Here is a 26,070-nt window from a genome sequence, read left to right as displayed (position 1 = left end):
ACCTTGGCCGTATGGCCCATAACTCTATTTTTCTCACTGTTGTTGACCAATCAGTGCTTTGCTGAGAGAACCAATCCAATCAATGTGACATGCATTTTAAAACCACAATGATTATTCTTTAATAGAAGCAATTAGTGGGAAGAAAAACAACTCTAGACTATTACTCCTCCCCCTCCTCCTCATCTTTTTAGAGTACAGGCTTCATATATTCCATTTCCAAAGGTATATAGTATGTTTTGATATTGCTGGGGGAGGTGGAGGCAGGGAGATTACAAAATGCCAATCTGATTTGATTGAAAACGCAAATCCCACACTGGCCTCGACGTCCAATCTCACCCCATCTCGGCACTGACACTGCCGCTGCCCGCTGACCCATAAACCCACTTCTTAATCCCAAAGCCTTTTTAGTTTATGGCCAGTGTGCCACGCATTTCATAGATAAATCCCTCAGTCAATCTTACCAACCCGCCCCCACCCTATCCTCTCTGCCTCTGCCACAAACTGGCAGTCAGTAACCTGGGCCACACATTATCAGTCTCTTGTAATTTTGTTGGTACCTATTCAGGGCCCTATTGTAGGTGAAGGTCAGTCCTCCACATAAGTGGTTGTGGTGTAGCCGACTGTAGGCTACTCTCTCTTGTACAGCACAGTATTATTCTCGAACACATAACTAGGGAGCAACGGCAGACATTATAAACGTCAGAATCGTTGTCAGACTTTTGGCCTCAGGGGAGTAAGAGGCTTTTGACCAAATTGATGATGCTCTCTGATAGGCTCAGTGCTCCTATGACCAGCGCGAGGCCGTGAGAAGTACCGCATGCCAAGCCCACTGATATAATATGGGAGATGCCAAACCAAAGCAGTATACGAGTGTAACGATGCGGGAAAGGAACAACCTTATTCTACAACGGTAAAACGAATCGCATAAAGCCTGGGTTACTAAACTACTGACTAGGTATATTTGCGGAACTATTGACAACAACGTCAAACGTATAGCGTTAAAATTACCTATTGGGAAACAGAAGTAGCTTGCTGGACCAAAAAGTTTTTTTCTCTCCCACCCCTTCCTTCCTACCTTCCTTCTTCTGGACCAAAACTACGCGGAGTTCTGGTGGATCCACTGAAGTCACAGTGTCAAAGCACACGCGTTGCTAGTATTTCACATCCACAAAGTGATCACAATGATCACTTGGAAATGTGTCCCCTATATGTGACCTTAATTATAAACAATTTACATAAAATATAGCATAGCAGTGCGCGCTCTCGGTGAAGCGCAGCATCAGCACCAGTAACTGATGCGCGTCCCCGCCCCGGCAGAGGCTACCCGAGATCCCGGGAAGAGGAGTTGAAACTGCGCTAGTTAAAGTTGGGAAAAGGGGGGGTGAAAGGATGCTACCGTGCCCTGTGGATATGAGAACACAATCTACGATCTAATTAACATAGCATGTGCGGAAACGCGTGTCCTCTGTAAAGGATGATTTGCAAAATATTGAGCATAATCCTTTTATTTTGGGGTGTTCAAGAATGCTCATCACGTAAGTCTTGTGAAACAGTAACGGTCATTTATGTCAGTGTCTTGTCCTTTGTTAGCCTATTGCTATCATATTAATGAAATAGCCTAAGCCTGTATATGCAGCATATTGATAACAATATTGACAAAAAAGGGGATTCATTGTAAAAATGTGAATCAAGAAAGAAGCGGCAAAAACCTCTGGGCAATAGGTGCATCTAGTCTTTGAAGGGCAGAACATCTGATTTAAAATGACCAATAATCATCAAAACATTGTATAAGGGTTAACGATGGCTGTTATGTTTTACGCAGTTGCATAATCTCTATATTTTTTGCTTTGAATTCTGAGGAAAGTCAAGTGGCATGTTTCCTGCGGGCTGAGGGCGCGCGGCGGTTACAGTCTCGTACTGGGCTTTCTGCATTGCAGTGCTGTCTCGCGCCAGCGTGCAAGTTTCTGCATCGCATGGTTCATTTCCCGCCCACCTCTCCAGCACTCTGTAACGGTCATGCCAGAGAATATCCCAAACTGTATGATAATGATGGCACTGAAAATGTGGTTTATTATCTGTAAAAGCTACAGGATGCTGTGGGATGATGGAATAATTTGAGCCGTGTCCTAACCTGCCTGCTGCGTGCGGGACCACCCCACTGCAGTACTTTCGCAGAGTGTGTGCTCATCACCTGTACTCGAGCAAAAACGTCCCCTTCATCTAGGAACACGCATCACGCGGCAAACATTCCAAACAGGAATTCCGTGATCAATGATGTATATCGTTTTTAATAGTCGCTTCGGATGTGGTTGTACAGCAGGGTATTATAACATGCAAGGCCGTAGGGAGATGGATTTGAGATGCATGTGGAGAAAAACTTGGTGGCGTGTTTTTCCATAAATCACTGTCGAAACAATTACCTCAGAAGATGTGAATTAAAGGCTGCAGCAGTGTGATTCACCAAGCAGTTTTTAATAGATAGGGTGGGGTGGAGGGGGAGGGAAAGGGAGGTAGGGTGGAGGGACAGAGGGGGGGGGGGGGGGCTAGGACCACCTGACACCATCATATATGAATGTACCACGTAAAGGTCTAAACTTCTGAAAAACATTGTTACTTCACTTCATATCACTGCATATAGTACAGGGCAGGTAGTTTGTTTTGTTCTCTCTAGGCTATATTAGGAATTACTAGTGAATACTTAGTGCCCCAGTGCCCTCTTGGTGCTGTGGCGGTGTTAGTGTAAGAGGATCACACAGGCAGGCTATCCTGCGCTGCTGGACTATCAGATAGAGTGATGATTAAGGTGGGAGTTAAATATCTGGGGCATTTGGGTGTGATATTGTGGTGAGTTGGACTGTATGTCCATGTATGGTACATTTGGTTGTGTAAATACGTTGTGAACACTTGTTATGGTCATGTGGTGCGACGCCTATTTTTTGTTGTGGTCTCACATGGTTCCCATTTTGGGTAACTAGTTGGTGTTACGGAATCCATGTGTGTGTTGGGGGTAACCACACTGGTCAGTTTTTCTAGATGTGGCATTTTGTTCAGTGGTCTATTGTGTTACTACTGTATGCCTTCAGTATTGAGGGAAGTTGGTTGTAAGTACTGGCTATTAGGGGTGTAGTATCACACTATGGTGTTTGGAACCTGAATGGTTTTCTGGGATGGTGTTGTGGTGATTTACCCCCTGTAGTTTGGCCTGCCGGCCTGTGTATCTGGGTGCTGGCAGGCATATGAGGCAGTGCCCACGACTCAGGCTGTGTCAGGCAGGCAGGCAAACACTACAGATTAGAACGGAGACTCCATTCCTGGGACATGCTCATCTTGGGTGGGGCTAACACACAGCATTGCAGGAGCACTCCTACTATGCTACTGTCTGTGCAGCTGCCCTGCTGTGTGTGTGTGTGTGTGTGTGTGTGTGTGTGTGTGTGTGTGTGAGTGTGTGTGTGTGTGTGTGTGTGTGAGTGTGTGTGTGTGTGTGTGTGTGTGTGTGAGTGTGTGTGTGTGTGTGTGTGTGTGTGTGTGTGTGTGTGTGTGTGTGTGTGTGTGTGTGTGAGTGTGTGTGTGTGTGTGTGTGTGTGTGTGTGTGTGTGAGTGTGTGTGTGTGTGTGTGTGTGTGTGTGTGTGTGAGTGTGTGTGTGTGTGTGTCACAGGAGGTTGGTGGCACCTTAATTGGGGAGGACGGGCTCGTGGTAATGACTGGAGCGGAATCAGTGGAATGGTATTAAATACCACATGATTTCCATGTGTTTGATTCCATTCCATGTGCGCCGTTCCAGCCATTATTATGAGCCGTCCTCCCCTCAGCAGCCTCCTGTGGTGTTTGTGCATGTATGTGTTTATTACTGTGAAAATGTGTACATAAAGGTCTTGGGTGTGCACTGATGTGTGTTGTTCCATCTTGGTGTGCTGCCCATGCATCTCCAGTCCTCACAGAGACTAGTTGTGTGTTGTGGTGTGTGTGGCTGTGTGTGTGTGTGAGTGTGAGTGAGGGGAATTGATATGGAGGATAGAGGTTCACCAGTGTGGAAACTGTTCTATTCTTAGATAGATGCAGGATGCTGTGGGATGATGGTCCTGTATATGAGATGTTTTGGGGCTTTGATGTCTTTCATATTTAGCTCTTTTTAAAATACATATTTTTTTAAAACTTTCCCTCAGTCCTCCGTGTCGCCAGGCAGACACTCCCCACTGTGAGGCCTGACTTTGGCTATGAATAATTCAGCCTGCACTCTAACACGCACCAGCCTGCCTTCCACTCTGTGTGCCACACAACCCAAATACCAAAACATTATGGCATTTAACATTAGGATTCTTGGCTCCTAACCATACATGACAAAGCAGAGATATTCATCACACTGTACATCATGTATCATGGGCCACTGCATGATGTGTCCGGAGGAGGCTGTTTCAATATGCACAGCAATTGTGATGTGTCAGCCCAGACAGCCCCAGCCCCTTGCAGCCTCTCCACCCTACAGTAACACTAGACTGATGCGTCAGCATTTCTGATAAGCCGGCAGCAGCTCTTCACACTTATAGCCGACTGAGCCAAGCCATTCCCTTAATGATAGATGGATTGAGAGAACCCCTGGTGGTGGTGTAGAGAGAGAGAGCGAGTGAGAGAGAGAGAGAGAGAGAGAGGGAGAGAGAGAGAGAGAGAGCGAGGGAGAGAGAGAGGGCGGGAGCGGGAGAGAGAGAGATGTACAGACTCAGTGAGCATAGCCTTGCTATTGAGAAAGGCAGCTATAGACAGACTTGGATTTCAAGAAAAGACAGGCTTTGTGCACACTGCCCACAAAATTAGGTGGAAACTGAGATGCACTTCCTAACCTGCCAAACGTATGACCATATAAGTGACACGTATTTCCCTCAGATTACACAGACCCTCAAAGAATTCGAAAAAACAAACCCAATTTTGATAAACTCCTACATCTATTGGGTGAAATACCACAGTGTGCCATCACATCAGAAAGATTTGTGACCTGTTGCCACAAGAAAAGGGCAACCAATGAAGAACAAATTCAACCCATTTTTATGTTTATTTATTTTCCCTTTTGTACTTGAACTATTTGCACATAGTATGACATTTGAAATGCCTTTATTCTGAAGGAACTTTTGTGAGTGTAATGTTTACTGTTAATTTGTATTGTTTATGTCACTTTTGTTTATTATCTACTTCACTTGCTTTGGCAATTTTAACATATGTTTCCCATGCCAATAAAGACCTTAAATACAATTTATGAGAGCGAGAGAGAGAGGAGAGAGAGAGAGAGAGAGCGAGAAGGCGAGATAGATATAGGGAGTTAGAGGGAGAGGGGTAGGAGAGAGGGAGAGAGCGGGTGAGAGAGAGAAGTAGCATGATCGAGAGAGGGGGTGAGAGTGAAAGAGATGGAGAGGGAGAGATAGAGAGGAGAAAGAGAGAGAGAGAGAGAAAGAAGAAGAGGAAGAGAGAGCGAGGGGTGGAATGTTCTGGATAAGCTCTGGGTACATCTTTTAGTAACTGCGACACAGCGACACCCACTCGAGAGGTATTTGAGATCAAATGAGAGGAAGAGAGAGGGAAGGTGTTAGGTAAGGCGCTCCTTCATGATTATGGCTCAGGAGAGAGAGAGAGAGAGAGGGAGAGAGAGAGAGAGAGAGAGAGAGAGAGAGAGAGAGAGAGAGAGAGAGAGAGAGGGAGAGAGAGAGAGAGAAGAGGCATGCTGAGTGAGATGGAGGGATAGGTGATGTGAGGAGAGAGAAGAGGGTGGAGGGAGGTTTGGAGTCGGATGGAGGGGGGAGAGGAAGAGAGAAGAGCATCCTGTCAGTAGGGGGTGGGCGTTGAGTGGCAAGACCTGGGTTAACCTACAGCAGTCCTATTGGCTCTCTGCTTTCTCTATGCCTTTACTACCTGTAGTTCTTCTCCACCCTCTACAACCCTCTACACTGCTCACCACAGAAATTAACACAACTCTATGTTCCTTCAACTGGAAGTAAACTTGAACTTCTATTAGTGTAGGGTTAGTTATAGGCTTTGTTGTTGGAGTTAGCTGAATAATTATTGACTTGACTAACAAACTATAGGCAGCAGAGTATTGTACTTCTTGACATACCTCATTAACAGTGAGTTCTCATTCTGTAATGTCTGCAGGAGAGGATCAGGGGACATGGCCAGAAAGGTCACCCAGTCGAGACTCAGATACCCAGACAGAGACAGTATTCTATAACACTCAAGGTCAAAGGCAGCACATGTCTCTGGCTCAGCTGATTTCTTTCCACCTGAATGGACTTGTCCTTGGAGGACAGCATTCAAGGTCCCGTGACAGCAGCATACCACCCTGCATACCACTGCTGGCTTGCTTCTGAAGCTATGCAGGGTTGGTCCTGGTCAGTCCCTGGATGGGAGACCAGATGCTGCTGGAAGTGGTGTTGGAGGGCCAGTAGGAGGCACTCTTTCCTCTGGTCTAAAAAATATCCCAATTCCCGAGGGCAGTGATTGGGGACACTGCCCTGTGTAGGGTGCCGTCTTTCGGATGGGACATTAAACGGATGTCCTGACTCTCTGTGGTCATTAAAGATCCCATGGCACTTATCGTAAGAGTAGGGGTGTTAACCCCGGTGTCCTGGCTAAATTCCCAATCTGGCCATCAAACCAGCACGGTCACCTAATAATCCCCAGTTTATAATTGTCTCTTCAATCCCCCTCCTCTCCCCTGTAACTATTCCCCAGGTTGTTGCTGCACATGAGAATGTGTTCTCAGTCAACTTACCTGGTAAAATAAAGGATAAATTAAACAGATTGAGCTGTTTTGACGGTGGGAAATGAAATAGAAGGCGTTTAGGCTCAGAGTGAGTGGCAAAGTGTACTACTGACTGTTGTAACTTCCTGACCAGTTCAATGATGCTGTCTATACTGTGGGGCAGTATGGAGAGTACAGAGATAAGGTTCAATTCTTCAGCAGAGGTTATCCCCTGATAGTTGTTCCTGTTTGAGCTCCTGTCTCCATTTATTTTCTCCCTCTTCAAGAGGTGTTCTAAAAGATGAGTCTACAATCTCCCTCCCTCCCTCCCTCCCTCCCTCCCTCCCTCCCTCCCTCCCTCCCTCCCTCTGCAGGCTGAATACTAATTCTGCAAACGTCTCCCTTGGTTTGGTTTCGACCTCTCTCTGTCGCTCCGTCTCCCTCCCTCCCTCCCTCCCTCATCGGTTTGACCTCAGAGACGGCTGTATTAATAGAAGCCACAACGGTGAAACTAGTTTTAAACAACAACCGTGTAACAGAGAGGATTACCCCAAGACATGAGGGTGGGGGGGGGGGGAGTATTGTTTTAGCTTCCCCAGGTTTTGTACTGTGAGATTTGGGTTTCTCTTTCTTTCCCCCCTTTGTCTTTTTCTCTCTCTCCATCTTCTCAGCCTTTATGTCCAACTATCCCTCTATCTATTCCTTTCTCACCTATCTACATGGCTCTGAGCTGTGCGGAGGTGTAACAGACATGTCAGGACATTGCAGAAGATAAGGCAGTGTTTTCTAGTGACCGTGGTGAGGACATAGTGGGTTTATCTGTGCCAGTGACAAGATTAGGCAGAATTATAGTGATTCCTAATTGCTGAGGGTATTTATCGAGGAGGGGGGGACGGCGGTTGAGACAGACGGTTGATGAGACGATGAGGGAACGTCTCTGATTTATTTTGCTGCTATCTGTCCACTAGGCACCCGTAGAATAACACCCGCTATCTCCCATCTCCCTGAGAGACAGACAAGGCCTCAGTCAGTAACGCTGTTCATTAACTGCATAGTAGTTCATGCAAAACAGATGTATATGATCACTCACGTACGCACACACACACACGCACACGTGCGCACACACGCACACGCGCTCTCTCACACACACACACACACACACACACACACACACACACACACACACACACACTCGCACTGTTCATTTCAAAATGTGTTTGCAAAGCTGAAAGCCCTCTGTATATTCCATTTATTTCTTTAGCTCAATAAAAAGGGGATGTGTGGAGGTTCTCTTCTTGATAACGATCATTCATCTCACAGGCACAGTGGAAAAATACTTACTGGCTTCTGGTTTCATGCCTGACTCCATCCACCATCCATTACTGCTGAAATAAAGACATTAGTTAGGTCTCTGCATCTTTATCTGGGAGGATTGATGGTTAGATTCATCAGTACAGCTCCACCTGTTCTTAAGGAGCCGTTTTACACTGTAGCATTACAGATGACTGCACCGTGCACTGTGCAGATGGGAGGTCATACTGTGGAAGGGTTATTACTGCACACCACACAGAGGCCTAATTAGTCTGTGATTTTATTTTCCTGCCTCTGAATGTAATCAGACTTGTTGACTGTTCATAGCTTGTGGCCCAGCTACAGGACAGATTATGCAGTGCTTAATTAGTTGCAATCCAACGTCTGTCCCTTATCTGTGTGAGGAGAGGCACCACTAGACATGTTGGGTTCTGTTCAGCTGAAATCCCTGATGTTATCGTCTGATTTGAACTGTTTTGGAGAATGATGTCATGTGTAGTCTGAGTATTACTGTAATCTCTGTGTTTAACCGCCTCTTCTCTCTCATCTTTTGTTCTAGATGAATGTGTTGATCCCTTGGTATCTTCGCTCTATGCCAACTCCTTCTTGGCCTCTTCCAGATATAACTTTTTGTACTCGGCCAACTTTGCCAAATTGTATGGTTAGTTTTCTTGGCTATATCTATGTGTGTGTTTTGTGTGTAATGAAGTCAGAGTGTGAGTTCTGGTTGATGACGTGTGTGTGTGTTGCGTTCCTCCTCCAGGGAGCAGTGGCTGGTCCCCGTCCCCCCGGGACAGACAGCCCTGGCTGCAGATTGATCTGAAGAGGAAGTACCGCATCCAGGCCATCGCCACCCAGGGCACCTTCAATTCCTATGACTGGGTCACAAAGTACACACTACTCTATGGTGACCGCCCTGACTCCTGGACGCCCTACGTTATGAAAGGAGGGAACTCGGTAGGGAGGGGAGAGGGGGGGGGGGTTAAAGGGATAATCTACTCAAATTATTATTTTTTTTGTTCTCAGCTTGAAAGATGTCTTCAGGCTCGGAGTGACTGTTATGAAATGATGACATTTGAGTGAACTATCCATTTAGGTTGGGGTCAGGTTGTCAGGTCAAAAAACAGTCATTCAAATGTAATCCTTGGCAGTCTGTTCACACTGGGCACAGACTTCAAATCAATGTCTATTCCACGTTGTTTCAATGTCATTTCATTGAAATTCATTGAAATAACATGGAAACAACGTTGATTCAACCAGTGTGTTCCCAGTGGGTTGTTTGATTTCATGTTCATTCTAGAAATGTTCACCACAGAGTAACAGTTAATAGAGACAACATTACCACATTATCCCTCAGTGAGAGAGTTTGAAAACACGAATCTGTTTTTATCTGTTTATTACTGAATGAATAACTATTCTCTCTCTCTCTCTCTCTCTCTCTCTCTCTCTCTCTCTCTCTCTCTCTATTTCTCTCTCTCTCTCTCTCTCTATTTCTCTCTCTCTCTCTCTCTCTCTCTCTCTCTCTCTCTCTCTCTCTCTCTCTCTCTCTCTCTATTTCTCTCTCTCTCTCTCTCTATTTCTCTCTCTCTCTCTCTCTCTCTCTCTCTCTCTCTCTCTCTCTCTCTCTCCCCCCCCCCCTGCTGTGCACAGACGATGCCTGGGAACTGGAACTACCACCAGGTGAAGAGGAATGTGTTCCACTATGCCTTCACAGCCAAACACATCCGCCTCCTGCCCCTGGGGTGGAACACAGAGAATGGAGGCAAGATTGGCGTCAGGCTGGAGGTGTTTGGCTGTGCTTACGGTAAGGACATCTTTCAGAATCATTGTAACTATAATTTGCTGTAGGAGTCTTCTTCGAAATCTCAAGATAGCACACTCAAAAGTGATGCAACTAACACAGTTAACAGTCAGTAACTAACCTCAACAGTCAATTGAGTTAACCCTCACAACTCAATGACACCAACGTCAAACAGTATCTATCAAACATCTATCTACACCATATCACAGGAACACTTTTGAGCCTCTCAACCATTTGAATCTTCATAGGATCACAAATGTGCCATTCGACCTCTAACATCTAACCACTTTCCCCTTCTCTCTCGGCCAGACTCCTACGTGATGCAGATGAACGGGGACGACTCGGTGGCCTTCATGTTCCCAGGGAAGAGGTTCCGGACCCTGCAGGACCATTTTGCCGTGAACTTTAAGACCCTGGAGCAGGACGGGCTGCTGCTACACAGTGAGGGAGTCCAGGGAGACATCTTGACCCTGGAGCTGAGGAAAGGACGCCTCGTCCTCACCATCGGCCTAGGTAGGATCAGCTGGAATGCGTGGGGTACGGCTGGGCAGAGACTCTAAACTGGTCAGAGTGCGGTATGCCATAGATGGAGGACAGATAAGAAGCACTCTGACCTGTTGGTCTGTGAAGGGTCAAATCAAATAAAATGGAAGTCAAAGGAAATTCAATCTGTTCATTGTCATAAACACAAGATGAAATGCTTAATGGAACATAAATATTCGTGTTGTGGGATGATTATACAATCTGATAGGCTGGGATATGACTTAAGGCTTCAGTGTCCTAGATTAGATCTAGGTCTCTTTACTGGATGAAAAACAGGGCTTGAATATCCCTGTCAATCCTCCATTACTGCTGAAGCAGACATTAGGTTTCTGTATCTGTGAGGAGAACTCAGGTTGGTATAGCCATTACTTCAGCTCCACCTTCTCTAAAGGAAACATTTATAGAAACATGTATACACGCTGTAACTGTAAGTCGCTTTGGATGAAAGCATCTGCTAAACGCCATACAGTATAGCTATAGCTTGAACTATAGCGAACTATAGCGAACTATAGCGAACTTGATTATTGAATGAGTTTCACATAGCAGTACTCCCATCATCCCATCAAATTCTTACGTCATTCATTTCCGTTCTCCTATTAAAGGAAGCAGTACGGTCAACCAGGTGGACGGTCGGACCACAATGACCGTTGGCAACATACTAGATGACCAGCACTGGCATTACGTCACCATCAAGCGCTACGGTCGACAGGTCAACTTCACAGTGGACGCCCACACTGAGACGGCCATTAGCAAAGGAGATTTCACCTACATAGACCTGGACACTCAGGTTGGTCGTAGAACTAGACGCTAAGGTGTGTCTGGACATTTTTTCTGTTGCTGAACATTAGAAGGTAGTGGGCCTGGAGAGTTTGGAGCCAGGCTTGTGACAGTGGTCCATAGGGACAGGAAGGAAGTGGTCATTGAAGGGGTCAATGGTCATAGACAGAGATCAGCCTACTATTTACTGTACCTGGCGCCTGCTAGTCATTCAGGGTGTACTTTGTTGATATACACATGATCTGTTTCTAGGCCGTCATTGAAAATAAGAATTTGTTCTTAACTGACCTGCCTAGTTAAATAAAGTTTAAAAAAAACAACCAGCAAATACATGTATGCCTTTGAGTATAATATTCCATTGATCATATGGGTACATTTATCTAATTTATTCCTCTGCTGGTACTCTCCTAGATGTATGTGGGCGGAGTGATTGAGCCCAATGTGCCCCACCTCCCAGAGGTTCCTAACTTCCGTGGCTGCCTGGAGAACGTCTTCATCAACGGGATCAACGTCATCAACATGGCCCAGGACCAGGAGCCTGAGATACGCATCCCTCGGCAGGTGTAGCTTCTCATCCGACTTCACCTCTGCATCACGTACTCGTTTACCTACACACACACACACACAATTTACATGTGACCTACAGTGATGTAGCTAATCTTTATTCGTAGTTTGTTGTAAATGCAATGATTCTTTTCTCTCAGAAAAAGATGCACTACGCGTGCCGTGACATCCTGTGGAAGCCCATGACCTTCGCCGGGCCCAACAACTACCTGCAGGTGCCTGGGTTCTTCAGGAAGCCTCGGATGTTTGTGAAGTTTAAGTTCCGTTCCTGGGACTACACAGGCCTGCTGATGTTTACACGCTTCGCTGACGACCTGGGAGCCTTGGAGCTGGGCCTGAGTGAGGGACAGGTCAATGTCACGCTCTTTCAGCCAGGCAAGAAGAAACTACAGTTCGCAGCAGGTGAGCCAAAATGTGGAACTGAACTCACCCTGCCTCGTTAATAAATTCTTACTCTTCTACAAATTCGAAATAATGTGCAGAACGTTTGTTGAGACGGTAGAAGATGCAGCTTTGTCAAATGAATACTGGATTATGTTGCATTCATACTGATTGCTCATTCATTACATCTAAAGATGTTCTAATATTGTTTCTGTTTGTTCTCCTCTTCAGGTTACCGTTTGAATGACGGTTTCTGGCACACGGTAGACGTAGCAGCCAGGGACAACCTACTGTCCATCACCATAGATGAGGAGGAGGGCTCTCCGCTGAAAATCACCAACCCCTTCACTGTCCGCACAGGGGACCGCTACTTCTTTGGAGGTGAGCTGTTCACCACACCTGTTCTGGCCCTTCACTTTACTGTTCCCAACATCAACATACATTACAATAGCAACCACTGGAAGTGAGCTGTTGGCCAGACCTGGGCTACGTCCCAAATGGCACCCAATTCCCTTTATAGTGCACTACTTTTGCTCTTATATATCAGAACACTGTTCATCTACATCATTTGTTTTATATTTAATTATTTATTTTTGGACTTTTTTTGTCATTTAGCAGACACTCTTATCCAGAGAGACTTACAGGAGCAATTAGGGTGAAGTGCCTTGCTCAAGGGCACATCAGCAGATTTATCACCTAGTCAGCTTGGAGATTTCAACCAGTGACCATTCCGTTACTGGCCCAACGCTCTTAACCGCTAGCCACCATTTTGATGTTCTCACTCTCAAAATGACAACCCAATAGGAACATATCTTCACACCTCCCTCTGTGCTTTGATCCTCAGGGTGTCCGAAGACTAACAACACGATCAGGAAGTGTGAGACCAAGCTGAACCACTTCCACGGCTGCATGCAGCAGATCTTTATCGACAACGAGCCGGTGGACATCGACATCATCCTGCAGCGACGCTGGGGACGCTACGCTGAACTGTTGTTGGGCACCTGTGGTATCACTGACAGGTAGGGGGCATCAGTGACAGATAGAGCAGAGGGAGGGGTTATCAGAGACATATATAGGGAGGAGGAGGTTGGCAGAGGGGGAGGGGCACAGACTAAGATACTATGGTGAAATGGTTTGTTTGCAACGTGCTAGGACAGGCCTGGGCAATTATTTTCCATGGAGGGCCACATTAGAATAGATTTTTGCCATCGCGGGCCAGAACCATATTACAGGATTATACATCATGTGTATGACTGTGTTGACAGATATATCTACTGTAAATCACGTCCACGTACTTATTTTATGCACAGAAATAAACCACATCCATGTTCTCCTTTTGGTAGGTATTTTCTTTATTAAACAGACAATGATCTACATGGAGGGAAAAGTACACTGTGCTTTCAGCACCACGGACAGAACTCTTGTTAACGAGTATGTCCAAAATACAAGACAGAGAGAGAGCTCAACATTACATTTACACTACTCAATCAGTGTGAGGAGTGAAGTCTCTGATGGGCATTGACTAGAGCAGTGAAGTCAGGTATAGTTTCTGTCGCTATGAGGTGAGTCAGTAGGAGATGATCTGTGCCTTGACTTGCTATAATTCATCACTGAAAATGTCTGTTCACATACATAGGTTGACCCAAACACTACAAACGTCTTCTGAGTATGACTCCTAATCTTTGGAAAGTTTTGTTCATCAAAACTAGATAGAACCTCGTCAGTGACATTGTTTTGAGTAGTTCTCCAATCACTGCATCAGACTGAAGATCGATAAGCTCAAGTTGCAGGTCAGTGGGAGCTTGATCCACATTGAAGGTGAAAGGAGAGGAAACCAACAGCATGTCATTTTCCAACACTTTGAAATCCTCAAAACGACAATAACTTGAACTCCCCGTTCAAAGCAGGCAGCAGGGAAGTATACTTCTCCTGCTGGTCATCTAATAGGGAACAGACTAGTAGTGTGGGAAGGTGGGTGAGATTGTTGGCTTCTACTGGGCGGGTCAGGAGGAATAATTCTCCCTAGAAGGCTTTGACAAGGCTGTACATCTGATGTGCAAAAAGGCCCTTCCCTTGTAGTTTGGAATTCAGTTCATTCATGAGGGCCATGATGTCCACAGTAAAGGCAAAATCAGCCAATTATTCTTTATCAGCCAATTATTCTTAATCCATCTCTGACTTCAGGTCCCACTCCCTTTTCAACACCTTCCCCAAACTCAGCCATCTCACGTTTGTGTGGTAGGGGAGATCTGCATGACCCAACTCTGTCTCTGCCAACAGTGAGACAAACTTCCTGTGGTTTAAAGATGTTGCTCTTATGAAGTTTACCACTTTAGTGACTGTATCCACAACATGGTTTATTTTCATAAACATTTACAGAGCACTTCCAGATGAATAATGCAATCACTTTCTGATCTGGGTTCAGCTCAGCTCAGCTACTTGATCTTGTATCCTTTTCAAAAGGCCAATGTTTTTTCCTGTCATGTTTGAGCACCCATCAGTGGTCACACAGGATAACTTTTCAAAACTCAGTCCCAGCTTTGCCACATACTTATTAACCTCCTCCAATAAACCTTTCCTTGTGGTTGTGCTCTTCATTGACTGCGCTGAAGCAAACTCGTCTGTAATTTCAAGGTCTGGGCTTATGCCTGGTAAGAATATCAACAAATCAACACGCAGCGTCGTGTCACGTGCATCACTGCTCTCGTCCAGGGCCAAGGAGAAATAGGTGAAATCCTTTACCTTGCCTTTCAACTGCTTTTCATATTCTCAACACGCCGTGTCACTGTTCCTCTTGACAGGGAAACATTTTCAAGCAGCTCTTTATTGTCGGGGCAAAGTATTGCTGCAGAGTCAATTAAACATTCTTTAATGAATTCACCCTCAGCGAATGGCTTGCTATGTTTAGCAATTTTGTAGGACAGTTCATAGCTAGCTCTCGCAATTCTGTCGTTTGCTGAGTGCAGTTTTGTGACAAGTCCTTGCTGCTTTTGCAACGGAGAAAGCAAAATGCACCTGCCCTCTGCTCAGAAAACATATTCCTATATTTCTCTGCATGCTTTGTCTGGAAGTGTCGGGACAAGTTGTAGTCTTTCAAGACAGCGATGCTCTCTTTGCACACTAAGCGCACAGCTTTCCCTGATACCTCAATAAAGAAATATGTCGATGTCCACTCTTGCTGGAACACCCTACATTCATTGTCAACTTTCCTTTTCTTTGAAATCTTTGAAAAACTCATTTTTTCACAATTTCTAGCTAGCTACTATTTGTAACTGTGACGTGTGTCAGCCCGTCAGTCACCGTCTGTCCTCTTGCAGTTGTTATTTATACGTGCCTTCAAAATAAAAGTCCCACAAGCGGTAGGAGTTAAATCATTACACAAAAGGTGAGTATTCATTGGGCTTTTAATTTGAAAAACAAATACGTTTTTCAAAACTTTACTATCCCAAATTCTTTACGTTATCTGAGCATGATTCTGCGGGCCGTATTGAATCAGGTCGTGGGCTGGCCGTTGCCCAGGCCTGGGCTAGACAATAGTAGCACAAGGGCAAAGGTTACATACAGTATCCATGATGAATCCATGGGTAAACTGGTTGGATGCTTTCTGAACACTATACTCAGACTTGTAATATCAGTGGAGTACAGAGATAGTGTTGGAATGTTCCATCCTGATTCCTGATGGACCAATGTGACAGACAGTCAAGGCTCATTGCTATAGGAGTCAAGGCTCATTGCTATAGGGATGAATCATTCTGAGAAGGCCTCTCATCTCAGCCCCTATGGCAGACATGGGACATATAACACTCAGACACCTCCAGGAGATGTAGTACCGGTTGATGACAGGGGCTATTCTCAGTTGAATGCACCTGTCTGGACTGGGAGGATTATTTACATCAGAGTAGGATCCATGTTACGATATAAAGTATTTTGACGGACACGCCACATGTAACCTCTCTTACTGCAAAACGTTTGCGAGATCAACATTTTAGAAAAATGTCAATGTAAGACCATCCCATGTAACACTAAACTTCAGTCCACCGTTTTCTACAATCACTCCTTTCTCCTCCTCCATTTCTCCCCTCCTTTTATATGAAAAAGGTTCGGGGCGAGCGCTAGTTTCTCTCCAAAATCATGTGCAAAGACCATTGTCTTCGAAACCATTGTGTTCTAGTTTGTATTGGTGTCACATGCTTACATCAGTATGTTACATATTTATCTGCTTTATGATGTATGATACTTTCTCGATGCCTGCTCTGTTTCACGAGGGTATCAGCATGACTATGTCTGTGGAGCAGTCAACCTTGGTGGTTCAGAGTCTTCCTGGTGTCCTGGTGTTTCCGAGTGTTTTCACACACAGTTTTTGATCTATAGTTCAATTATTTGTTACATTGTATTTTTTTTTCATTTGGTTCGGTTGGTTTAACATTGCCAAATATCAAACAAACTAAAATTCCTAACCAAAACCACGTGTCCATGTAAGCCATTTATTTATTGGACAAAAATGCATCTATGATTATCATCAAACATCACTTGTGTGCCCCAATCGTCATATTATTTTTCGCTTTGGTCTTCCAACAACAGGAAACAGCGCAATAGTGTTCAGTATCCTACTGTATATCCCCGTTATAGTCCCCCTCTCCCCTGATCTGCATCGAATGCGCTCATAAATGCACTGGTATTCACAGAATGTTTCAAATATCTCAAGTTATGATGCTGTGTGCATTTGGACTTGTGTGAATACTACACAACCTCTGAATGGCACACACAATCCATATCTCTCAATTGTCTCAAGACGTAAAAATCCTTTGATAACCTGTCTCCTCCCCTTCATCTACACTGATTGAAGTGCATTTAACAAGTGACATCAATAAGGGATTATAGCTTTCACATGGATTCACCTGGTCAGTCTATGTCATGGAAAGAGATGTTTTGTGTACTAGTGTACAGAGCATTCAGAAAGTATTCAGACCCCTTGACTTTTTCCACATTTTGTTATATCACAGACTTATTCAAAAAATGTATTAAATATTTTTTTCTCTTCATCAATCTACACACAATACCCCATAATAATTTTGGAATAATTAGCAAAAGATAAATAAATTAAATATCACATTTACATAAGTATTCAGACCCAACTTTGTTGAAGCACCTTTGGCAGCGATTACAGCCTTGAGTCTTCTTGGGTATGACGCTACAAGCTTGGCACACCTGTATTTGGGGAGTTACTCCCATTCTTCTCTGCAGATCCTCTCAAGCTCTGTCATGTTGGAATGGGAGCGTCACTGAACATCCCCACAGCATGATGCTGCCACCACCATGCTTCACCGTAGGGATGGTGCCAGGTTTTCTCCAGACGTGACTCTTGGCATTCAGGCCAAAGAGTTCAATCTTGGTTTCATCGGACCAGAGAATCTTGTTTCTAGTGGTCTCAGAGTCTTTTAGGTGCCTTTTGGCAAACTCCTAGCGGGCTGTCATGTGCCTTTTACTGAGGAGTGGCTTCCGTCTGGCAACTCTACCATAAAGGCCTGATTGTTGGTGTGCTGCAGAGATGGTTGTTCTTCTGGAAGGTTCTCCCATCTCCGCAGAGGAACTCTGGAGCTCTGTCAGAGTGACCATCAGATTCTTGGTCATCTCCCTGACCAAGGCCCTTCTCCCCCAATTGCTCAGTTTGGCCGGGCGGCCAGCTCTAGGAAGAGTCTTGGTGGTTCCAAACTTCTTCCATTTAAGCATGATGGCGGACACTGTGTTCTTGAGAACCTTCAATGCTGCAGAAATGTTTTGGTACCCTTCCCCAGATCTGTGCTTCGACACAATCCTGTCTTGGAGCTCTACGCACAATTCCTTTGACCTTACAGCTTGGTTTTTGAACTGACATGTACTGTCAGCTGTGGGACCTTATATAGACAGGTGTGTGCCTTTCCAAATAATTTCCAATCAATTGAATTTACCACAGGTGGACTCCAATCAAGTTGTAGAAACATCTTAAGGATGATAAATGGAAACAGGAAGCACCAGAGCTTAATTTTGAGTTTCATAGCAAATGGTCTGAATATTTATGTAAATAAGGTATTTCTGTTTTGTATTTGTAATAAATTTGCAAAAATGTCAACATTTTTTTTCTCGCTTTCTCATTATGGGGTATTGTGTGTAGATTGTTGAGGGAAAACAATAATGTAATCCATTTTAGAAAAGGCTGTAACGTAACAAAATGTGGAAAAAGTCAAGGGGTCTGAATACTTTCCGAATGCACTGTACATGCCCCATTTCACTTTTACCGACACTCCTGCATGGTGTGCTCTCTAGATGTACTCCAAACCCCTGTGAACACGAGGGCAGATGCATCCAGTCCTGGGATGACTTCATATGTCTTTGTGAGAACACAGGCTACAAAGGGGAGGTGTGCCATATGTGTGAGTATTTCCTGAGAGAGCCTAATGTTGTTTGCGAGTACTAATGACAGCATGTTGTCGTAACCTCGCCAGTGTAACAAGCAGTTTGTTGAGGCCTATATCCTGCGGTAGTGTGAGACAGACCCATGTCATCATTAAAACCTTGCTGGTGTAAGTTAAAATACGACTTCTGCTTCTCTCTTCCCCAACAGCGGTCTACAAAGAGTCGTGTGAGGCCTACAGACTTACTGGCAAATCCTGGTCAGGGAATTATACCATAGACCCGGACCTGAGCGGACCCTTGAAACCATTCGAGGTGTACTGCACGATGAAATGTGAGTAACTGGCTTGTCAAATGCATTTTTATGCATTCATAACATGTACTAGTATACAATTATATTATACCATCCGACCAACATGATTCCATGGTGCATATCGAACATAACGGTAGTCAGTGCTTACAGTACCTTTCAGAAATGGACCGTTATTGAACATGTTGAGGCAGAGACCCTGATATTAAACTGTGTTCAGGTTGAGGTGAATGTTGACTGTGTGTTCCATGAGGAATGACAAGGCAACAGCAGCAGCAGAGGAGACAGCAGGGCCACATCTGTTGGATGTTGATCATGGAATAATGAACTCCAACAAGGACAATGGAGAACCAGTTTGGGGCCAGATCAGTAATTGGTTGTGGGGACAGAGTATTCTCCATCCAATCCTATCCAATTAACCAGCATCTATTACTGTAGGTTCTATGTAAATCCCTTAGATTAGTCAGGGTCTACTGCATTAGAGCTGTCTGTGATAATATCAGTTCTCTGGATACAGCATGGCACAAAAACAGATTCCTCAGTAGTTGATGTGCTTTCTTTCACTTTGTCTCTCGCTAGTTTTCTCTCTCTTTCTCACTTACACAATCATACATTTTTACCCTTTAATGTCAACCCCTTCCTTGTCTCTTGACAAAGCCGACAAGGCATGGACGATAGTGATGCATGACCGTATCAACGGTATCAAGGTGACCGGTAGCACGGTGGACCGTCCTTACATAGGAGATGTCAACTACTGGAATGCCTCCTGGGACGATGTCACAGCACTGGCCAACACCTCCATGTACTGTGAACAGTGGATCGACTACTCCTGCTACAAGTCACGCATCCTCAACACGCCCAGTGAGTAGGAGTGGTTAGGGCCTATGGGCAAAGGTAGCTATTGAAAGCACCTGAATCTGTACCTATTTGTATCTCATAGGACATTTCAATGATGAAATCATAATAATCATATTCCATTGCTCTATTGTCATGTCATTCAGATGGGAGACCGTACAGTTTCTGGATTGGTCGAAATAACGAGAGTCACGAGTACTGGGGCGGGGCTTTCCCTGAGAGTGGGAAGTGTGGCTGTGCTATCAACCAGACCTGCACAGATGCCAGGTTTCACTGTAACTGTGACGCTGACTACCGCCAATGGTGAGAGAGAAAGGATTTGAAAGACTATTTTCTATAACTTTTAGAAAAGTGTTTCCATAGATTGATATACATTACTGTACAAATGGAACCTATTGTGCAGGTACTCAGACAAGGGCTATCTGATGTGGAAGGACCACCTCCCAGTGAGGAAGGTGGTGGTGGGGGACACCAACAGGACGGGGTCAAAGGCCCACATCAGCCTCGGGCCCCTACGTTGCCACGGCGACAGTGAGTTGTAGTTAAACCATTCTGCGGTATATAATTAGTCAAATGATTGTTTATCGTGGTTCTGGTTTGGATCTCATGGCCTCTTTGTACTCACAGGGAGCATCTGGAATACCATATCGTTCACCAAGCCCACCTACATCGAGTTCCCCACCTTCAGGCCAGGCAGCACTGTCGACATCTCCTTCCACTTTAAAACCTACCGCCCCCACGGAGTCTTCCTGGAGAACTCAGACGACTGGCTGCGTAACTTCATACGCATTGAGCTCAACAGTAAATTACCACAGATTATCTAGTGTGAATCACATGAAATTACTCATATAATATACACTATTTAAAATACGATTTTCTCCAACGTGACTTACAGTCATGCGTGTATAAAATGTACATACGGGTGGCCCAAGCAGGAATCAAACCCACAACCTTTGGCATGGTAAGTGCCATGCTCTACCGACTAAGCCACATAGGACCAAGGCAGGAAACATAATTTCCGAATTACAATTTTCAAAAAGTTTTGTTGCTGTGAAACTTGATGAATGAAAAAGTTTAGAAATTATATTATCAATATTTTCCGGCATTTATTTCTATAATATATTTCATCCCTCATTCTGTTTTGTCTCTTCTTCTCCCAGCCACCCAGAACCTGGTCTTCATATTCATGGTGGGAGACGGCATCCTCAACGTGACGCTACGCTCGCCAGTTCCTCTAAACGACAACGAGTGGCACTTTGTCCAGGCAGAGCTCAACGTGAAGTTAGCCAGGATCAAAGTGGACTATCAGCCATGGGCTGTGAGACGCTTCCCTGGCCAGACCTTTGTCACCATGGAGTTCACCCACCCTCTCCTCGTGGGTACGTCACCTGGCCGCTGGGGCTGGGGAGGGCAGTGTGGTGGTCGACAAGGACTTTGGACTTCTCCCATTGGTTGATGTAGTCCATTCCTATGAGTTTAAACAGCACTACAGCACGGGAAACAGATGTTTTTTTTATTTTCTTATAACGAACACGTATTTATTCTTCTTAATCCAAAATGCTCAACTTTGCAATGTGATGATTTACTGACGGTGTCCCAATATATCCAGGCGCAGCCAATCGCACGCTGTGGCCATTCCTGGGCTGCCTCCGAGGGTTACGAATGAACGGTGTAACCCTTGACTTGGAAGGCAAAGCGAATGAGGAACAGGGTATACGGCGGAACTGTACGGGCCAGTGTCTGAACGCGACCATACCGTGTCGAAACGCCGCCCAGTGTATCGAGGGCTATGCAGCCTACACCTGTGACTGCGGCAACACTGCCTTCGACGGATTCTACTGCCACAAAGGTGAGCTCCACACAGGTTGGGTTACCTCGGTTTTTCATGGAGCCCCAGAATCACTACGACAGCCTTAAGCATACTGGGTTACAGTAACAAAAACCTTGATTTATTTTGACAGTGTTGGCGATAACCAAATATGGGCATTTAGCTCAACTTGATCCTGTTTGTACCCACTTAGACATCGGGGCCTACTTTGAGATAGGCTCGTGGTTGCGCTACAACATCAGAAAGAAGCCTACGACCAATGAGGAGTGGTGGGCTAACTGGCTGGACCCCCACTACCACAACTTCAGCCTGGGCTACAACGACACCAGTGATGAGATAGAGTTCAGCTTCAGTACCTTCCAGACACCGGCTGTACTGCTCTACATCAGCTCTTTCGTCCAGGACTACATGGCTGTCATCCTGAAGAAAGATGGTAGGAACGCTCGGCAGGGAGGAGCGCTTTAACATTATGGGTGATTATGGTTCAAGGCAGAGAGTGTTCAAATTGAACTGGCTTTTGAATGAAGATTTTACTGTCACTGATTGAAGTTGGATTACTGTATGTTCCACAGGAGGTTGCTGAGGGGAGGATGGCTCATAATGATGACTGGAAGGTTGCAAATGGAATGGCATTCCACTGATTTCGCTCTAGCCATTACCACGAGCCTGTCCTCCCCAATTAAGGTGCCACCAACCTCCTGTGGTATGCTCTTCAGTCATCCAATTTATTTGAGTGGAAACACAAAGCAAGATAGGACTTGGACAAAAATATATCACTGTACTTTACAATATGTTTTATACTTTTTTTCTTTAACTAGGCAAGTCAGTTAAGAACAAATTCGTATTTGATGGCCTACCAAAAGGCAAAAGGCCTCCTGCGGGGAGAGGGCCGGGATTTAAAAAAATATATATGTATAGGACAAAACACACATCACGACAAGAGACACCACAACACTACATAAAGAGAGACCTAAGACAACAACATAGCAAGGCAGCAACACATGACAACACAGCATGGTAGCAACACAACATGACAACAACATGATAGCAACACAACATGGCAGCAGCACAACATGGTAGCAGCACAAAACATGGTACAAACATTTCCTGGGCACAGACAACACCACAAAGGGCAAGAAGTTAGAGACGACAATACACAAAGCAGCCACAAGCCATACTCCTCACAATAGTTAATGGAAATATAATGTTTTAATGCCCTACATTATGAACTGTATTGTTGCACCGTCCCTCCACAGGAACCTTAGACATGAGGTATAGGTTGGGGTTGATTACCCACAAGTACCAGTTGTCCTTCAGGAACCTGGCAGATGGATACCCCCACTACGTCAACATAACCAGACACAACAGGACCATCAGGACACAGGTACGCTGACCCTCCGCCCCAATGTATACACCTGTTAACACTACCTTCCTCCTTCACCACCGTTTAACAGTCAATCACAAACCAGGATGCTCTGGTACCACTTTACTTGGTTTGTGAGTTGTGTGCATTTGTGTATTTTCAGTCTTTAATTTATTTGTTTGTGTTGACAGGTTTATGGTTGTGTTTGTGTTGATGTGTGTAACTCCTAGGTGGACTACATGGAGCCGATAGTGGAGAAGATCACCCTAGTGGAGGACGGCAGGTTTGACTCACCCAAGAACATCTTCCTGGGGAGAGTGATGGGTAAGATTACACTTCACCCCCCCCAGCTGAAACATTTGTTTATTTTTTTATTTTATTAATATTATTTTTTATTATAAATGTATTTTATTCATAATACAAAAATCAACTTACATTGCTACATCCAACATGTCTAGCAAACCAAACAAAGGTATTAACAATGCTCAAACATACAACAAATCTAAATAAAATACAAAAAAGAAACAATTTAAGTGCAATTATATTCACTCTGAAAATACTGTATCTTATTATAATGATTCATGAAGATGTTATTCTTGTTGTTATTCACTAGGGTTAGTGTTTTAATAAGATAATTAAATTAAATCAGAAAAAATTGTAATTTTGGTATAGAATCTTTGTTTGTGTATAAAGTATTTGGCAACAAGAATAAAAAAAAAAAACAATAATTTCAGTGGTTTTGTTATCATTGCAATAGTAACATATTATATATTTCATGTTAAAATTATAGGCAGTGTTCATAACGGTAAATAGGTACTTTGCAAGGTTTTCCCAAAATTCTGACACAAATTTACATTCAAAGAACAAGTGAGACAGATGCTCACCTTCTTTTTTTACAGAAAACGCAGATATCATCAATAGCCACAAATTTGGAAACCATAGAATTACATGGATATATCTTATGTAAAATGTTCAAGTGCACTTCCTTAACTTTGTTTGGTATACAGTATTTGTAAGGTCTTAACCATGCATTTTTCCAGACAATGTCAGGAATAAGCATGTTCCAGAAAAACTTTCCTCTCAGTGTAAATTGGTTTTGTGAATGAAGCATTTGTCTTATATATTTATTACAACAAGATTTCTCTAGTAAGCCCACGCCTTCCAATCTGAGTTCTGGATAAACTTTAAACCCCAGCTGAAACATTTCTGCTTTCCTATTGAGAATTGATTTGGTCACACTTTATTTGGATATTCCGGAGAGTCCATCTGTAGGTGCTCTGCAGATGGTCATACTATCAACAAACTATCTGTTGATAAGCAACTGCTTGCTGAGGTTATGGTTACGGTTAGGGTTAGAATAATGGTTAGGGTAAGAGTTAAGGTTAGGGTTAGGGTTAAGTTTAGGGTTAGGATTAGGATTAGGGTTAGGGTTAGAACTAGGGTTAGTAGATAGTTGAAATATTACTGATAGTCTGTGGAGCATCTACAGATGGACTATCCAAATAAACTGTTACCCGTGGAAGTAAGGCATCAGTTGTCCCACTGTAAGTTTGGGAATTAGTTGAGGTGGATGTGCACATTGTAACTCCTCTGTCCCTCTCTCTAACCCCCTCAGAGGTGGGTGACATTGACTATGAGATCCAGAGGCATAACAGTCCTGGTCTGGTAGGCTGTATATCTGGGGTGAGGTACAACATCTACGCCCCTCTTAAGACCCTCTTCCGGCCGAACGAGACGGAACCGCCGGTCACCGTGCAGGGCTTCGTCTCCGAGTCTAACTGTGGGGCCTTCCCTCCTGTCCATGGATATGTCCCCTGGGAGGCGGACCACTGGTTCACTTCTATAGGTGAGACGACATATCCCAGATCCATCAGTAGATCTACTTTACATGGGTCTACATATCCCATCAGCAATTATGACCTAGTGATGATAGTATGTAAATTCCCCATAATAACATAATTTATGTATTTTTAAAATTTCAGAATACATATATATCCACGATGACCTAGGCCTGTTTTGGTTGACAGGTACGTTTTTACTGCTTACGATTCACAATAATGTCTAATTTCTCATGAAACTATACTTTGATGATTTTTGTGAAATCTATTAATGTAAGTGTTCATCTGTCATCTGCCATCTGTGAGTCCTGACCTTAGTTTACCTCAAGATTCAGATTAAGCCTCCTCTCACTCTCTCTCTGTCCCTCTCTCTCTTCCTCTTGCTACCTCTCCCTCTCTCTCTCTCTCTCTCTCTCTCTCTCTCTCTCTCTCTTCCTCTTGCTACCTCCCTCTCTCTCTCTCTCTCTCTCTCTCTCTCTCCCTCTTGCTACCTCTCTCTCTCTATCTCTCTTCCTCTTGCTACCTCTCTCTCTCTCTCTCTCTCTCTCTTCCTCTTGCTACCCCTCTCTCTCTCTCTCTCTCCCACTCTCTCTCTTCCTCTTGCTACCTCTCTCTCTCTCTCTTCCTCTTGCTACCTCTCTCTCTCTTCCTCTTGCTACCTCTCTCTCTCTTCCTCTTGCTACCTCTCTCTCTCTCTTCCTCTTGCTACCCCTCTCTCTCTCTCTCTCTCTTCCTCTTGCTACCCCTCTCTCTCCCCTACTGACACAGATCAGCAGTAGTTGAAATTCTCATTTTCATTTTCCTAAAATCCCCTAATCCTAAAATCTGAGACCATCAGATTCCAGAATAGGCTTTACGTCCTCACGTAAAGCAAAAAAGCAAAAAATGTGACATGTACCAGAACAAATGCTGGAATGTAAAGAAGGATATTTTCTTGTATCTGTTGAACATGAGAGGCGAAGAAAATGGGATTGGACAGCAGCTCAGAGAGTCTGTAGTCTGCACTCTATCCCTGTCTGAGATCCTCACCCGGATCAACTATATTTAGAGCTGCCCCTCCCTCCACTATTCATCACAGATATATGCTTCAGCTTAATGTACTGGATACATCTGTACAGGGTTGTTATGGTAACGCAGAACATGTGAGTTTGACTTCTGATGTCTGGGCCGGTCCTGCTGTCCCCTTGCCGACCTCCTCCAGTTACTGGACATCCTTTGAGATGGATGGATTCCTCATAACAATATGTGGCTGTATAAGAAAGGATACGGCTTGTCTCTAAAGGGAAGTTAAGTGAGTTTGGCAGAGAACCAGCTGAGTCACAATGGTATTGATTGAAAGGGATATTTGTATCATCCACTGAGATACAGGTACATCTTTTCACAG

The 26,070-nt window shown here is 44.4% G+C and overlaps 1 protein-coding gene across 1 annotated transcript in view; it reads left to right on the top strand.

Moving 5' to 3' along the window:
- The first annotated feature begins 828 nt into the window (after positions 1-828).
- Positions 829-26,070, top strand: part of LOC110538957 (contactin-associated protein 1) — a 29,433-nt gene continuing 4,191 nt past the window's right edge. The window contains exons 1-23 of the mRNA XM_036938267.2: positions 829-1,535; positions 8,596-8,697; positions 8,800-8,993; positions 9,687-9,840; positions 10,147-10,350; positions 10,983-11,167; positions 11,569-11,718; positions 11,862-12,123; positions 12,334-12,483; positions 12,947-13,121; positions 18,406-18,512; positions 18,704-18,826; positions 19,460-19,663; positions 19,804-19,960; positions 20,061-20,188; positions 20,285-20,458; positions 20,818-21,036; positions 21,267-21,506; positions 21,679-21,918; positions 22,742-22,869; positions 23,079-23,172; positions 24,464-24,694; positions 24,831-24,875. Coding sequence (XP_036794162.2) covers positions 1,475-1,535; positions 8,596-8,697; positions 8,800-8,993; positions 9,687-9,840; positions 10,147-10,350; positions 10,983-11,167; positions 11,569-11,718; positions 11,862-12,123; positions 12,334-12,483; positions 12,947-13,121; positions 18,406-18,512; positions 18,704-18,826; positions 19,460-19,663; positions 19,804-19,960; positions 20,061-20,188; positions 20,285-20,458; positions 20,818-21,036; positions 21,267-21,506; positions 21,679-21,918; positions 22,742-22,869; positions 23,079-23,172; positions 24,464-24,694; positions 24,831-24,875 — 3,727 coding nt within the window. The 5' untranslated portion in view covers positions 829-1,474. The remainder of the gene's footprint in view (positions 1,536-8,595; positions 8,698-8,799; positions 8,994-9,686; positions 9,841-10,146; positions 10,351-10,982; positions 11,168-11,568; positions 11,719-11,861; positions 12,124-12,333; positions 12,484-12,946; positions 13,122-18,405; positions 18,513-18,703; positions 18,827-19,459; positions 19,664-19,803; positions 19,961-20,060; positions 20,189-20,284; positions 20,459-20,817; positions 21,037-21,266; positions 21,507-21,678; positions 21,919-22,741; positions 22,870-23,078; positions 23,173-24,463; positions 24,695-24,830; positions 24,876-26,070) is intronic.

The sequence above is a fragment of the Oncorhynchus mykiss genome, chromosome 12 (assembly GCF_057628025.1).
Source record: "Oncorhynchus mykiss isolate SJ-2025 chromosome 12, ASM5762802v1, whole genome shotgun sequence".
Taxonomy (NCBI): Eukaryota; Metazoa; Chordata; class Actinopteri; order Salmoniformes; family Salmonidae; genus Oncorhynchus; species Oncorhynchus mykiss.
Note: the sequence above shows the minus strand (reverse complement) of the source record. Positions and strands in the feature narration are given on the sequence as shown.